The sequence below is a fragment of the Peromyscus californicus genome, unplaced genomic scaffold (assembly GCF_007827085.1).
Source record: "Peromyscus californicus insignis strain IS unplaced genomic scaffold, ASM782708v3 Scaffold_13__1_contigs__length_99412109, whole genome shotgun sequence".
In the NCBI taxonomy this organism is placed as follows: Eukaryota; Metazoa; Chordata; class Mammalia; order Rodentia; family Cricetidae; genus Peromyscus; species Peromyscus californicus.
Genome location: NW_026294424.1, coordinates 31850474 through 31867600, shown reverse-complemented (window position 1 = coordinate 31867600; position 17127 = coordinate 31850474). Strand labels below are relative to the sequence as shown.

Genomic DNA, 17127 nt, shown 5'->3' with positions numbered 1-17127 from the left:
TTAACAACTATTCTAGAAGAAAAATGCATCCCACATAATGAAATGAAAACTAGGTATTTAGTTTTTTCTTAAGAGCATTCAAAGAATATGCTCATTTTTTTCCTATAATGAAAGAAAATTTGCTCTGTATGCAATTTCTGTGAACTCCAAAAATCTTTACACCTCCTCTCTCTAAACGGCAAGAGGAAAATCAAAGTGAGGTTCCCGGTTAGGTGTCCCATAGTGCAGCACTGAGAACAATTTGGTGGTCTCTTAAAAGGTCAAACCAGAGATTGCCATGACTCAGCGAGTCTAATTTGTCCAATGGACATTCAGCATCTGAAGCAGGATTGTTCCCAACAGACACGTTGCACTTGATGGAAGTGATCAACAAATGCAATTATCCCTGCAATGGAATAATTTTGGGTATAAAAAGAAATGAGGTGCATGCCACAGCAGGAATGGATGTGAGAAAGAGCCAGCCACCCAAGACTACTCCAATAGAAAGACACTGTCGAATTCCAGAGAGATCAAGTGCTGTGGAGCAAATAGATAGGAATGTGTTTCTGGATTGAAGATTACATTATGCACGTATTTATAAACATTTAAGAATTGTACAGTTTATAAGAGCGAGGTGCAGGTACGAATGAGTAACACACACATTTCACATTGGGAGAGGCCAGTGGGAACTGTGGGCCCACTGTCCTGAAACTACAGCACGTGTGTGAGTTCCCAGCATCCTCTCCCAGCCTCGTGACCACAAGCCAACGGTCCTGCCCTTGGCAGGTCCTTGGTTGCCGGAAGCTGTGAGCATGGGCAGCTCCCTGGGCTCGCCCCAGAGATCAATGCCTGCCCCTGCCCCCAGGTGCCCAAGGTCTAGACCTTGGTCTGACTGGGTTCAGCGAGACCCTTACCCCAAGTCCCACCAGAACCTCCACACGCCCCAGAAGGTGGTGGGAACCTGGAGGCGCTCCTCCACTAGACCTCCAGCAGAGGCCACCCTGGGCCTAGATCTCTCAAGCGCCTGGCACAGGTATATGAAAAGATGGCTTTGGAGTGTTCGGAACCCTGGATGGACCTGCAGCCCAGTGACGGTCAAGATTGCCCCTCCTGAGGGTAGAGGCAGCGCTCTGACCTCTCTGGAGCATGGAACCCGCTTTGCAGAGCGTCCTGACGAGTGTCCAGATCCCTGTGCTAAGGAGACTGTGCTGAGGGCTCTCAGCCAATGCAAGAAAGGGACGAGGCGGTTTGATGGACCGCTGTGGTTCGAAGTCTCAGAGGTGAAAAACAGAAGACAGAATCCAGAGCCCAAGCCCTCATCTGCCTTCAAACCCTGGGTAAAAAATGGAGTGGCAATTTCCTTTGTTCCAAAACCAGGACCTCTGAACCGAAGCCAGAACTGCTGGAACCTCAATGCCTATGAGAACGATACTGACCTCCAGCCGCATATCTACGCTGCGAGGCAAGCAGTGCCAGAGCCTCACTTGGAAAGCTGGGAGAAGACCCAGGCCTCTTGTGACCCCTCTCTAATCCCTGTGCTCAAGACTGGAGTCTTCGGGGTCTCTTTGGCTGGTGGGGATTTATATTCCTCTACCTCCCTTGACTTCTAATTGTCTTAAGTCTGTCATTCTTTTTGGACTTTCATGCCCTAGCCCTACGTTCTATCCCAGTTTGGGAGTTAATACTTGTTCCAGCTCTCTATCTCCTGTCCTGTCAAACCCAATCTATTTCTCTTGCCCATCGTGATCCTTCTGCCTTTAAATCCAAACCAACATCGCTGGAATTTGTTGCTGCTCCCCTATTTGCTAAATTTGTATAGCTAAACATTTACTTATTAAAACAGTATTATCAATGAAAAGAGCTTTTCATGAAATTATTTTCCACCAGGACAAGAGCTAATCTAAAAACCCTTTACTGTAAACTTCTTCATTTATTTGAGATCCTAATCCTTAGGCCAATTGATCTAGAGAGTAGTGAGAGAAAATAAAATGTTGAGCTGTAGTGAAGAGTGTGGGTTGTAGTCTAAGAAACATTAAACATTAAACAATAAAGAAAAACGTCTATGATGTGATTGACACTTTAGAAAAGTGATTCTGGTTGCATTGTTGGTTACCTAGAAGCAGCAACTGAAGTAGAAACAACAGAAGTTCAATACAGTGTGTCTGCCAAGAGTTGAGAGAGTTGGTAGGTTTGAGAGGAGAATTATGCAGTAGGATAAATGTGTTCAGAAGAGGCTTGCTGTGTTGAGGGCTTATTGGTGCTCCAGCTGATAGCACTGAGAAAGTAAAAAAAAAAAAAAAATCACAATTTACAGATTATTTTTTTTTCATGAAACTGAAATGGATATTGTGCTACTTACTGACATAGAAAATACCAGCAGAGGAAAACATATTTGAGAAAATAAAGTCTTTTCCGTCATGTTTTCTAGAATAATGATATTCTTATTCTAGTAGATTTTTCAGTTGTACAGTTGAATAAGTCTGGAACTCATAGATAGTCTGAAGTCAGGGAATTAATTCAGGATCTCTGGCCATATAAGGTCAAGCATAACATAAAACTAAGGTCAAATAGAGTTAAGAGATGAATGATGCAATGTGTGCAGGGGAGGGATGAGGCAAGGAACCTCGGGTGCTCCAATATTTAGAAACTGAAAGAAAGCAGGTAAGAAAATCCTGGGAATAAACAGCCACTGGAGTAGAAGGAGATCCAGCAGCAGTTGGCCCTGAAGGGTATCTCAGAACCTAGAGTCACCACTTATGATTTAAGAAAAGGCTTTGATCAAGCCTAGGGCTGGCAGGCCAGAGTCTCAGCAAAAAGAAAGAATTTTATCTTACAAAATTCTCTAAGCATTCACATAAGGAGGTCTGCCCATTTCATTCATTTCATTGATTCAGCTCATCCAGAAACATGCACAAAAACAAAACCAGAAAATATTTCGAGCACTCTGCAACCCAATTAGGATTAAGTCTTCTAAAGCAACAATAACCTTGATCATGGAATCAAAGCTTGGGTAAGCAAAAAAAAAAAACCTTAGCAACTATTATCAAAAGGATTAAAGTTAAGTGATAGAATGTGGAAAAAAGGAAGCTCTTGAACACTGTAGGTGGAAAATTAGTAGATCCACTATGAGAAACTACCGAAGTTCATAAAAAATTATAGAGAGAACTGCCATATGATCTCCTAATCTCATCTCTATGTAAATAGCTAGAAGTGGAAGCAATATGTTGAAGAAATACAAGTTCTCTTCATTTTAGCATTATTCATATACACAAAACGATATGGAACCAACATAACACTCATTGGTAGATGAAGACTATGTGGTGTATATAAAAAATAGAACACCATTCAAATACAAAAATGGAAGAAATCCTGACACTTGCATGAATATAGATAAATCTGACTTGTGTCAGATAAGTCCAATAGAGAAAACAAATATCTCTAACATATGTAGAAGCTAAAACCATGTATTCATAGAAGTTAAAATTACAATGAAACTTTAGTAGGTTTGGGGTTTTAGGGAATCTGTGGTAAAGATGCAAGGTTGGATTTAGACAGTACACTTTCAGTAGAACTAATATTCAACATGATAATTACAGTTAGTAATGATTTACTGCACAACTGAAAATTTGAGAATAGTTTTCATTGTTTGCTAGATCCTTAACAAACATGGAAGGAATGTGAGGAAATGCATTTGCTGATTTAATCATTTTACAATGCATCATATTTCAAAAGATAATTTTGAGCAAGTATAGATACATGTAATTTGTTTTTCATTTAAAATGTGGTAAATAATATGGAAGATTAGCAAAAAAATCTTGGGGATGAGTAGATGTTAAAGGTCATACACGTTATGTCCAGAACTGGTGATGGAAAGGATTGGTGGTGATACATAGGCAACTCAGATTTTCAGTGAGTGAAGACATAGAGCAGGATGGCACCGAGAATAAGCGTTGGCCTACAGGTTCTAGCATGATCACTTCAAAGTAATGTGAATCTTCTGAAAGAGCAAATAACAGTCATAGCTTGGAAGGGCAAGGTAGAGTAATGATAGATTCACCATCATGTCTAAACCATGAGGGTCATGGAATGCCAACGTAGCTAACACGGCTATGTTCCAAGCTGAGGACGTACATGACACAGCTGCAGAACAGTGAGACCTCTGGGACACTTTCTAGAAATTCATGAGTTTTAGGGATACTGTGTTATATTCAAGGACATTGGTCAGAAATGAAATCATCTGAGCACCTTTGCAGCTAGGACAGAGTCCTCCCTCCATCATTTACACAGTGTCTCAAGTCCTGTTAGTTAAATTATAGTATAGACAGTCTATCTAGATTCAGAAATAAACTTTATGCAAAAGATAGCATTTTGGAGACCTTATAAGATCTGGGTGAAGCCGGGCGGTGGTGGTGCATGCCTTTAACCCCAGCACTCGGGAGGCAGAGCCAGGTAGGTCTCTGTGAGTTCGAGGCCAGCCTGGTCTACAGAGTGAGATCCAGGACAGGAACCAAAGCTACCCAAAGAAACCCTGCCTCGAAAAAAACAAAAACAAACAAACAAACAAACAAAAAGATCTGGGTGAAAAAGCTACTGAGAAAATGAATTGAAGGAGAGCAATATCTAGCCAGTCATTACAGTTGGGCTGAAAGGGGTATGGATTCAGTCACCACAGATTGACAATTGAAATTATGCCTGTACTAAGCATGAGCAGATTTTTTTTTGTCGTTTTCCCTAGCTATTCAGGCTAATAATTATTTGATGCAATTTTCACATTCTGTCATTATTAATATTGCCTGTCAACTTGACAGGACCTAGAATCACCTGGGAGACAAACCTCTGGGCATATCTGTGAGGAATGTTCTAGAATGGATTAAGTGAAGTGGGAATGTAGCTTGAGTTTTCCTGCCTGGCCCATGGTCAGGGCAAATCTCTCTCACCTGCCAGTCCCACAGATGCTCAGACCCAACCAAGTAAACACAGAGACTTATATTGCTTACAAACTGTATGGCCGTGGCAGACTTCTTGCTAACTGTTCTTACAGCTTAAATTAATCCATTTCTATAAATCTATACCTTGCCACATGACTTGTGGCTTATCGGCATCTTCACATGCTGTTTGTCATCGTGGCGGCTGGCAGTGTCTCTGACTCAGCCTTTCACTTCCCAGCTTTATTCTCCTCCTTGTCCCACCTATACTTCCTGCCTGGCCACTGGCTAATCAGTGATTTATTTATTGACCAATCAGCAACACACTTGACATACAGACCATCCCACAACATGGGAAGACTCATGTTAAATGTGAGCAGTACCATTTCAGGAGTTGGGTTTCTAGACTGAGAAAAAAGAAGCTGAGCTGTGCACCAGTATTCAACATTACTTCCTCAGGAGAGATACAGTGTGATTAGCCAATTCACCTTTCTATTGCCTCAACTTCCCTGACAAAGAAACCCTTCAGTTCCTATTGTCAGGTATTTTTCCACAATAAAAAGAAAAATGGACAATCCATTAGCTACTTTTTTAAAAATAACTATAAACATTTTAAAATTCTAAATTACCATGCAAAAGATAAGGATAATCTATCACTGTGGCCAGTGTCAGTATCTTGGTACTGCTAAAGTACTTACGCCTGGTCTGTCGCTGGGGATATGATGATGGGAACTGTCAAATCAAGAGAACTGGGTTTTTGCGGAAAGATGGGGGAAGAACAGTTAATGCAGACTGACAAACTAGATTATAAGGCAAGAGCACATTTTTCTGGGAACTATAAAAATGTTAAAAAGGTGCTGTTCTGTAGATAATTCAGAAAAATTAATCTTACGGGATATCTAGAAATTAACTGAAAAAAAAACAGCATTGAAGAAAATGGGAAAGCGAGCAAGACCAATATAATCTTGGAGGTTGGGGTGTCTTTAAATTGCTGTTTCAAAGATGGGCTTGCTACAGTAAGACAGGATGTATGAATGCACCTGTGGATCAAGCTTATAATATTCATATTCTCTGTCCAGCTTTCTTGATTGTGTGACATTTTCCATTATAACTCAACACCTACAATGCTATGATGTACGTTGTGAAGTTGGGGTAAGTCTATCAAAGGAAGAACACATGCCAGGGAACATACACAAATTAAGCACAAAGCGTTGGACATCAGTATGTAGATCACTAATTTTCATCCATTTAATGGGCCATCTATCATTAATTCAGTGTCTCAGATACAGTTTAGGTGATTCTTAATAATTGTGAACTTTTGATTAATGAAGGCAGTCATTTTTTTCTGATTTCTGTACTCACAGAACAGATTCCTTGAAAATACCTTATCTTGTGGGGAGTATTATGTCATGAGGTAACCAGGGATGTAAAATTACAGGTTTGTTTATTCTTACCAAATAAGTGTTGGACAGGCTGGTATTTTCTGTAGACAGCATAAGAATGGGAGAGCAAATGGGCCTATGAATATGTGATGGCATCTCCCTCCCCTTTCATGAGAAGTTAGAGGTCCAACTTTCCTTAGGTTGCATTTGTATGCCTGGCCTACCACACCTCCTAGAGTCTGGGTCTTCACAATAGCCCTAATGCCTCTTGTCAGCTAAGCCTGTACTAGCATTGTTAATGGTGTTTAAAAAGAATTACCTGGATTCCTCAAACAAACAAACCACAGGCAGAAATGGTATATGCATTTTCTTTCCAAAGAAGAGTCAAAAAGAAGTAGATGCAGAAATGCAAAATAGATCCATAGGCCACTAACATAGGGGTACAGATTACACAGAAAGAATGGGGAAAGAACAGTACAGTTTGAATCAGAAAGCAAAAGATAGGGACACATATCTACATAAGGACTAATTAAGAGTCCACACCTCCCTTTGGAAGAAAGGTCACTAGCTATAATAATGATAAGAATTGAACTTTGTAATGCTAATTAACTGTTTGTTTCCCAGGATGAGTATGTTTGTCACCCAGCATTACAGCATGCACTTAATATTTAAAAGGCATTGGTTCAATCCCTAGCATGATCAAAGTGTCAAGCTGAGTTTTAAGTGAAGTCAAGAATTTTCTAGATGAAAACTTTCTAAAGAATAATTTGTTTAATCCCAATAATATGTTACTTCCATTTTGAGAAGAAACCTATTCACTGTTGAGGGCTTCCCACTTATGTTCCTCTTACTCCGAACCCACTGCTGACAGATTCATTTCAAAGGGCCCTGTCCCACAATGAACTGTGTTCTTCTGATCAGGTACCATGGGAATCTCAACCTTTATCCTATTAAATAATACTGAAGTCAGTCAGATACAAACTGTAGTGTGAATGTTGATGCTTCCAGGCACCAGGCTCAGTACCTCACGACCAAAATATCATAACCTTATGACCTTCACAAACAATCTCTAGTGCATGTGAAAACGTAAATAAGAGAAGCACCATCCCCCCACAAAAATGTACAAACTAACCCATCCAGCTCCTTTTGAAATATTTTTTCATTGAATTTTCACTGAAAATTTTCATCACTAATTCTACATTTACATATTGCACAGATTTTGGATACAGAAGAACACAAAACAATTCTGATATTTCCTTCCTAATCACAATGTTTTTTTATGATTCCAGTCTCTTGATGTTTTCTAGATAACACTTTCCTATGGCTGCATGTTTTCCTTTGTATTTCCAAACAGCCATTCAGTAAATGGAGTCACATTGCATGAATAGAGATAAGAATTCAATTTGTCCCCAAACTTTGTTTCAACAGAAAGTGTAGAAGCATTATATTATTCTCCATATAACTAGAGAATTGAATAAAAAACGTATTTACGGTACCAATCTTAGCAAACTGTGAGAAGGAAAGAAATAGGAAAGAAATATACCATTTCAACACTGAGAGATAGAGATGAATCATAGAGTTGAATTGACATTTCCAGTGATGGGAAGATGGCTTTGGTGGTAAAGCACTTGCTCTGCAAGCCTAAGCATCTGAATTCTGGTCCCCAGTACTCACATAGACTCCATAGATAATATCACCCACATGTAATCTCAAGACTAGGAATACAAAGACCCCTAGAGCTTCCAGATCAGCAAGTTTCACTGAATGATGAGCTCCAGGCTCACTGAAAGGCCAGGTGCCCTAAAAATTTAGGTGAACACCAACTGAGGAAGATAGTTAAAGACTACCTTGGCCTCTACACACTCCCACATGTATACATGTGCACATAGAAGAACTCACATACATTCATAGCTGAACTATCTAGATTTAAAGTCAACTGAAAAATTAAAACTTGGCAAAAGAAAATGAAATGCTATTATTAGTAGATGTTCCTGAAAGATAAAATTACTATATTAAATATTAATATGGAAGATTTGCAGTAGTTCTTCTTGCTCAGACTGAAAAACGCTAGTTGTTTAATTCTAAATCCTTAAGAAAAAAATGTTATATCATGCTGATTCTAGTTAAAAAACATTTTAATTACAATTTTGTTTTCCTTTTAAAAATGAGAAATGGATGGATCCATGTAGTTAACATTTCAGCATTTTTCAAAAGTCTGAGTTGAAACTTTCATCCCAGTTTCAATGCAAGACTTTGATATGAGCCCTTGTAAACTATTTTAAATTACATTATACTAAGATACTATATAGAGAGTAGATACTTCCATCTCAAAAAAGAAGAATTAAAAAGAGGTATAGGGTCAAAGCAAGACTGAAATCTGCCAAGGCACACATGACATACTATACCTAGATCTCACATTCTAAGTACGTCATGGGATATATGTGCTCCAAAGAACTTGGGCAGCCAGTACTTTTGTTTTGACATTTAAAGTCACATGGCTCCTTTCCTGGGCTATCTCTGTTTGTCCTTTCCAACATTCTTTAACAGGCATTTCACAATTCTATTCTCTCACTCCATGTAGTCTCCCATACAGTTTTAACCCCACAGTCAAAACTTCATGTACAATAGTCTCATGGATTGGCTTCAGGGATCCTGACCCTGTCAAGTATTCTCTATCCTACATGGCTTTCCTTTGGTGTCTGTATAGAAGCCTCCATAGCTTCATATGTCTTATATTTGCATTCCTGTAAAAGCAACTTCATGCAGCTGATGCTAAGTTGGGCAGTGGTTTACTCTCCTTGGATCATGACTGCAGTATATGAAGTGAAGCATTTCTGTAGGTCGTCCCATTCAGTAGGAAGCCTCAGATCTCTTTTTAAAGAAAAAAAAAGCTTTCTATATTGGAACCTATGACTGCAGCTATAAACATGTTATCCCCAAGCTGCAAGCTCTTCAATTGTTGTTCCTCTGCTTTTGTAGCCCTATTCTCACTATAAGCTTGAATAAACAGAATAATAAAGATATTGTAACTTGAATATTCATCCACCATCATATTTTCTCTTCAAGCTTTATTAGTCAATAATATTTCAATTCATATTTCTTCAAAATATCAACACAGAGACAAAGCAAGCTCTGTGCCATGTGTAATGTGTGTGGTCTTTTGTTCAACTCCAAGTAAAATCTTCATTTCCATCTACAATCTCTTGAACATCAAACATCTGCTTTATCTGCCTTGTTATTGTAGGTCCATTCCCAGCTCCCAACAGAATTTACTACTAATCTCTGCTTATCACTTTTTAGAATTTCCTTGGATTAATTCTTAATGGTTTTCTAACTTCCTCTTCCAAACTAGTTCCAAATGCTTAAGGACCTCATGGGGAGCTTTACTTACAGCAGTGACCTCCCTTCCCTGATACCAATCTTAATTGATAGTGCCACTTCTTGTCACTATAACACAAGCATCTAACAGAACAATGTAAAAGGAGGAATAATTTTTTGGTACATAGTTTCAATACATGGTCATCTGGTCTGCTTTTTTTTTTAGCCATTGGTAAATTAGAGCATCATGGGTACAGAAATGAAGATCAGAGCTGTTCACTTTATGAGAACCATAAAGTACAGAGGGATACAGCAAGATAAAGCTGCCAGCCAAGGAAACCTCTCCAGTGACCAGGTTGTTCCAGTAAAGTCCCATCTCCTAAAACACACAGAACCTCTCAAAGTAGCACTGCTAGTTGGGGATCGAGCCTTCAACATGTAATAGAGTTTATAGAACATTGCTATACACGCGCTCGTAAATGATATGCAAACTGAAAGAAGTTCTCTGCCTTTTCCCAAAGGCAACACTGTGCATGACCTAGTCTGTGAAATAATGCCAGAGAAAGCCAAACCTATGGAGATACAGGAATGTTAGCATTTGACTAGAACTTGTAAGAAGGAATAAGAGTACATTATCAAGAAATAGCAGAAATCATCTGAGGCAATGGGAACCTTTAATCTTAAATTTATATGCAAAGGCAAATCATAACAGATGTGTACACTTAAAAGAAATGTGTGGCTCAGAAAGCTCAACATTTGGACAAGAACCTATCTCTGCCTCCTCCTAGACAAACCTCTGCACCACAAGACAAATCCCCACTTCATGCGTGGTCCCAAGGGTGAGTCTGACGAGAGACAAGGCCACCTTCACTATCCCATCCCATAGAGCTAGGTACCCACCTTTATCTTATCTTTCCAGAGAGCTCTATGTCTATTGGCCAGGGTTCAAGTTTAACAATTCTGTCATAGGGACATGTCTGACACCCACATCACAAGACTCCACTTCTGCTCAGTTGATTCAGAGTGAGTTCTGCTATTTTATGGGACAAGGATCCACCATCCCTTCCCTGGGTGCCAATTGAATCTGATGTCCATGGAACAAGACTCTGCCCAGGAATCTGTACATAAATCAGCATTAATCATTATCACTACAGTTGAGCCTTTCACAGGTGTACTCTGGGATATTTACTCTAAACTGTTGAAGAACCAAACAAGCAAAAATTGAGGACATGAGTAGGGCTACCTACCACCCTATACTTTCTTCCTTATTAATTTTCAATACCTTCTATTTTGTTCAATGTTAAGAAATGAAAATGGATAATAGAAATATAGAAACAATGTCCAACATCACAAGCCATCAAGCCATTGGAGAAACAAGTGAAAAACTATATTAAGGTTCCATTTCAGAATGATAGTTATTTGGTAAACTTAAGTGACTGACAAGATGACTCATTAGGTTAAGTTGCCACTACCAAGCCTGATGATCTGATTTTGACCTCTGGAATCTACAAGTTAGAGACAGATAACTGACTTATTCCCAGAAGTTGTCCTCTGACCTTCACACACACACACACACACACACACACACACACACACACACACACACACACACACACTAAAATAAATATTAAAAACTTACAAAAATTGCAGAAAGAGAGATGACTCAGAAGTTCAGAGCACATGTTTCACTTCCAAAGGACCAGAATTCAAGATCAATACCACCTTGGTTTCTTCTTACTCTATGATTAAAGTATTTGGTATCTTCAATAATGGAGTCTTACCATAGAATTCTGGCAGGCAGTAATGCATATCCCATTTGGTTTCGAGGGGGGGGGTGTCTCTGGGATAGGCTGGACCAGTAACTCAAAGGGGAAATGCAAATGATTAAAGACAATTTAAAAAGTGTTAACATTGTTAGCCATCATGAAAAATACAAATGAAAGATATTTGGAAGTATCATTTTACCTCAGCCAGAATGGTTAAAATCAAGAAAACAAATGCCAGTAACAAAAATCAATTCAAAATAGATCAGTGACCTTAACCTAAAGCCTGACATACTAAAAATACTTTGGAGAAATATAGGGAATGTACTTAGAGTTATAGAAATAGGCAAAACACTCTCAAGAGAATTCTAATAGCATAGGAAATAATCTCCCAAATCAGCAAATGAGACCGCATGAAATTAAAATGTTTCTGCACAGCAAGGGAAAGTATCATCAGAGTGAACAAACAGAAGGGTAGAAAATTTTTTATAGAAATACCTTAGACAGGGTGTTGATATTCAGATTACACAATGAACTGTGAATGTAGACATCAGCAACAAAAGCTGCCAGTCAATAAATGGGCTAATGAAGTGAGGATGCACAAATGACCAGTAAGTACTTTTTTGAAATGTTCAAAATATTTGGCCATCAGGGAAATGCAAATTAAAACCACTCTGTGATTCTATCTTACCCTAGTCAGAATGGCTAGAATGTTGAGACAATGAGGATAACCTTCTAACCATGATTCAAGTGCACTGGAGTGGCATTTCTTAATGCGTATGGTGGGTTTGCAGCAGAGAAAGTGGAAAAGGTACATTCTTTAGTGCACTCATTAGAGCTCCAGAGCCTTGAGCTTTACAAGTTGTTTGTATGTCTATGTCAGAACAGAAAGAATGAATTTTATGTACTCTTACCTTCTTGTTGAAGAATGATAACCCTTTTATCAGTATATGTATTCATAAGTACCCTTTCATAAGCATATATGAATATTCAAATACAGTATGATTTCTCCCTGACTGTAGTGAATTACAAAAATTACATCACTGCAAAGCTCAGTGAATTACAAAAATAACATCAGTGCAAAGCTCAGTGAATTACAAAAATAACATCAGTGCAAAGCTCAGTGAATTACAAAAATAACATCAGTGCAAAGCTCAGTGAGTTATGGAATTCGTGTGGGTGAGGACCACTCCAATACAATCTGATTAAGTTAAAGAATGAGCAAGAATATTTTCCTCTACACAGACTCACAGGCTGACTGTGTTGTTTGGGAAGTTCTGTTAATTTCACATCCATGTACTTTTCTGCCTAATCTTTCCCAATATCCCCAGAAAAAGATACAGTTTCAGATTGATTTGTAAGTATATTCCCTTTCTGTTCTTTTAAGCTTCCATCATAGATATCTAAATGTATATGTATTTGACTTAAACACAGAGGGTGTTACAACATTTTATTTTCCTTTGTCAACACAGAGTTAAAATTTCTGAGAAAGTAGTGCCTTTTTCAATTTTATAAGCAATTGTTAAGCATTCCATTTTATGATTCTTCATTTTCTGATAAGATTTAGTTATGTATATGGTCATACTTCAAGTGAAAATTAATTCTAGTTTGGTAGAAAATGATCATTATCAACACCATCACTCTTCAGGAATATGTAAGCAAAAGCCTAGTTGTAAAGTCATTAGGATGACTCCACAGGGAAGCTGTGTCTAGTATTCATTTGTCCAGCCAGTCCATTAAGGTCCCACCGAGTGTCTTCCAGTTCTGTTTGCACACAATTAGAAGCTGCTTTCTAACAACCTCTAAGAAGCAGTCCAAGGATTAACATCATCTGTCTCTTCCATCTTTTCTTCAGCTTTGCTACATTTTGATGACACCTATACTCATAATGTAAGGTCCTATTCCATTACATCAGGCTCCCCTGTACTGATATGATAGACATGAGTCCTCACAATTGTCTTGTATTTTCTATAAACATCTGCCAGAACTGTTGAGAATTATATCCTAGAATCAAAGTGATGATACATAAAATATGACTAAGCTGAAGTGGTAAGGCAGAAGCAAACAGCATACAGTGGTGTATATGCTTTGAAGAGTATTCAAAGATGGCATTCATGAGTGAAGATCCATTTACATCAATCTGCTGAAGGATAAGAATTTTACTGTGACACCCAGATGCAGAGGGTTTGTTCCAGAAGGCAAGAAGGGTACGACAACTCAGGCAGAACAATTAGCACCATGACTTGCCAGGAGTCACAGGAAAGCAATGCTGGTTTATGAAAGCTTTTTGTCTTTTGTCCCTTTATTTTTGGAGGAGTCTCTGACACACTGAAAGGTGCCACCCATAGTTAGCTTGGTTCTTTCTCCTTCGTGTAATCTTTTGTAGAAACGTCTCCGCAAACACAGAAGTGTGCCTGACCAGTCTCCTTGGTGATAACAACCGCAGTCAAGCTGACAATGCGGAACAATCATTGTACAACTATTTTTGAGGCCCTCTGTGCAACAGAGGCTTTTCCAGAATTCTTCAGATGTTACATGTGGGGAGTACAGGAGGTGCTCTAAGCATGTGTAGTAAAAGACTCGTCTAGTGCACGAAATACTTAATGAGGCAGAGAGGCTGCGACTCTCACACCTAACAGCTGGAAATTGTTATATAAGCAAATTAAAACAAGTGATTCAAAGATAACCTGTTGCTGATATGACAGCTTGACAAAATGCTTGAGGAAACAAAGACAAGGGCACAGGGACCACACAGGAGCGTTTCAGTCAAGAGACTCACGCAAATCGTGAAGAGTACCGGAGAAAATATAATCAGACTAAATAAGAATGAGAGTTTCCCTTGACATGAAGCTTGAAATTGGCCAAATTTCCTCATAAAGGAAGAAAACACAGAATGTTTTATGCGAGTCTGGGACCTTAAGGCAGGTGGCAGAGACCTAAAATTGCAGCACACTGTGCATGAGAGGTCCTGGAAAGGAGCTATCTACAGAGGCTGATTAACTAATTAGAACATCAATGACACGGAGAGGCTTTGATGTTTCAAGACCAGGGTTATCCTGGAGCGCCCTTAGCCTTGTCAGTGGACATTTACTCCCCTCCTCTTTACATGACCTAGCGTCTTCATGACCATTGAATAAATTCTTTAGAATGTAGAAACAGATCCCTAGTTTCCACCAATGTAAAGGCTCAAGAACGTTGTCAGACAGCATCTGGATCTGCATGAGTTTTCTTGTTTGCTGCACACAGCCAGCCGATGTATCTGATGGTGTATTTAGAAAGAGTTGTCTTATGGTTTCATTTGTTCTGTTGCTGTAGAAAGTTCATAAAATTGATAGCTCATTAGAACATGCTGTTTGGGGAAACCTGTATCTGTGCCCTTGGACCATGTGCACTCATATTTGGTTTCAGAATGAGGCATCTTTTATTATTTTGTGGCCTAAGAGTTATTTCTTTCATTGACAACACCAACTTGACTTGCCTCCTGAACAAGGGAGTATCATTCACTGACTTCAGGGTCATCCTCTTTTCTAAAACAAGTACTCCTGGGATCTGAATTTCTATACCTCCTATAATAAAAATGAATAATCTGTGCTTAGAAAGAGGGAGAAGCCCCCCCCCCTCTCTCTCTCTCTCTCTCTCTCTTTCTCCCCTTTTGAATTTTAATATCTTATGTTAACATCATGCAGAAATAATTAAACAATTAACTTGATGTCCACTGGCTGTTCATAATGTTACATTTCATTTTTACAGAATTTTGAGGATGTCTGCATCCAGTCTCTATGGAAACCCTGTCTTACTAATGAGGGACCACTGAGCTAGAGTTAGGTCTTGAAACGAGTTTATTCTTTTCTCTGTATCTCTAAATAAAAACATTATGATGTCTTGAAAATCATTCTGTTTTTTCTGCTTCTGAGCATATCAACAAAAAGACACTAGAAATATTCCTTTGAAGAACTTATTGTTCTGACTCCATTCATAAGCAGTCAGCTCATGTTGTCTGCTAATCGGTACAACACACTGTTAAATAAGTTTATCCAAATAGACACAGAGCCTTATGAAACATACGTCCTTAATGAGGCACAACAGTTTAGAAAGCACTGTAAATTTAAAAGAAAGTGCAAGATGCTGTGGCATTCAGCCCCTCCCTCTCCATATTTCAACAATGTCTGCATTATGTAACAAGTTTTTGGAGAAACATCCAGAGAAAAATTCTCTTTCTAACATAAGATAATTTCTACAACTTGATTGCTGTGTACAGAAAACATAAATGCAATGAGCAATATGGAGAAATTACTTCCTTACCAAAGCATTCCAAGAACATTTTCAGACAGTAAGACGTTGATAAAGATGAATATACATTTAGATGCTAGTATCCTGTGAATCTTATTTAAAATTGTGTGCAGCCCATGCCTGGGGGTTGGGGAATGATCTATCTCATCCTCCCAAGCTCTCCAGTGAGCTTTAAGACAAGCAGATGATTTGCACATACTAGCTTGTGCAGCACTATCAGACCATGGTTATCATCTTACTGGTTTTCTTTCTTTGGGAAATGTCAGACCCAAGAGTGAAGAATTCTATACAAGGACATCAATGCTACATCACATATGCAGGAAAACTTTTCCCCCCTCTCTCTCTCCCTTAAAGAGCTAACATGAAAGTGTGTAGGAAAAGCAAGCAGCTGTGAAGGTGACAGACTCACAGCATCTGTCCCTTTAGTTTCAGATGATTCCTGGGCCAGGAGTGAGGTTGGGTAAATGTGTTCTGGCTTCTGGGAAACATTTCAGATATAATGTACACAGCCATCCATGAAGTATTACAGGTCATTGCAACACACATTGTATTCTACATTCTGGCTTAGGTAAACATCTCACCCTTCCCATCATTATAGGTTTACAGACCAAAGCAGCTGAACCATGGATTATAATGGCCTTTGAAATGCATTGATGGGTAGCTAGTATATCATGTGTGTGTGTGTGTGTGTGTGTGTGTGTGTGTGTGTGTGTGTGTGTGTAGTAACTAAGAAAAAATTGCTTGTCTGAAGCCTCCAAGAAATCTCAGGGAAATGTGTTTTTCTAGAAGAATTTCCTGTTTATTAATAAAAGGACACAATTTTGAAAACACAAAATTGTTTTTGTTATTATGTTATTTCTATTATTTTACTGTGTATATCACAGTGGAAAAATCTAAAACACTAGATTTGTGCTATGGTTAAGTCAGACATGCTGAAAGAAATGCATGAAAAGTGTTTTAAAGTAGACTAGATGATTATATATGTCACAAGATTTGTATACTCATTTTCATAAAAGTCTCTTTACTCATTTCAAATTTAAGATTTCAACTCTCAGTCTGATGTAATCTGTATATCTGAGCTTAGGGGAGAAAGACATGAGTTCATTTTTTCTTCAGCAGAAATCTGTTATTTATATCATGTCCCATTCTTGAAGATACAAAAGCTGAAGAGAGGTTAAATCATTCATAATACCCTTTGTAGAACTCACTGCTTCTAGATCTGTGAGGAGCAAAATGCTTATTGTTTAAGGTCATCCAGTATATGGCATTTTGTTACAGAATCCCAAAAAGACAACAAAAATTATGTGACTGAAATATAGTGAGAAGTAAATAGGTCTAAATCTCCTCCATTTATGTGAAATTATAGGTACGGATTATACATGTGCTTTTATTTATACAGCACGAGAGGTTTAGAGCATGCCCTATCCAGGGAAATGGGTTTTCTGGTGAGATTCTTATCATTGTAGGTTA

General features: G+C 38.6%; 1 protein-coding gene across 1 annotated transcript; it reads left to right on the top strand.

The window, feature by feature from the left end:
* The first annotated feature begins 791 nt into the window (after positions 1-791).
* Pom121l12 (POM121 transmembrane nucleoporin like 12) lies at positions 792-1589 on the top strand. Its single transcript, XM_052736031.1, has one exon. It carries the CDS (start codon positions 792-794, stop codon positions 1587-1589), a length of 798 nt encoding a protein of 265 aa, XP_052591991.1.
* The last annotated feature ends 15538 nt before the right edge of the window (positions 1590-17127 follow it).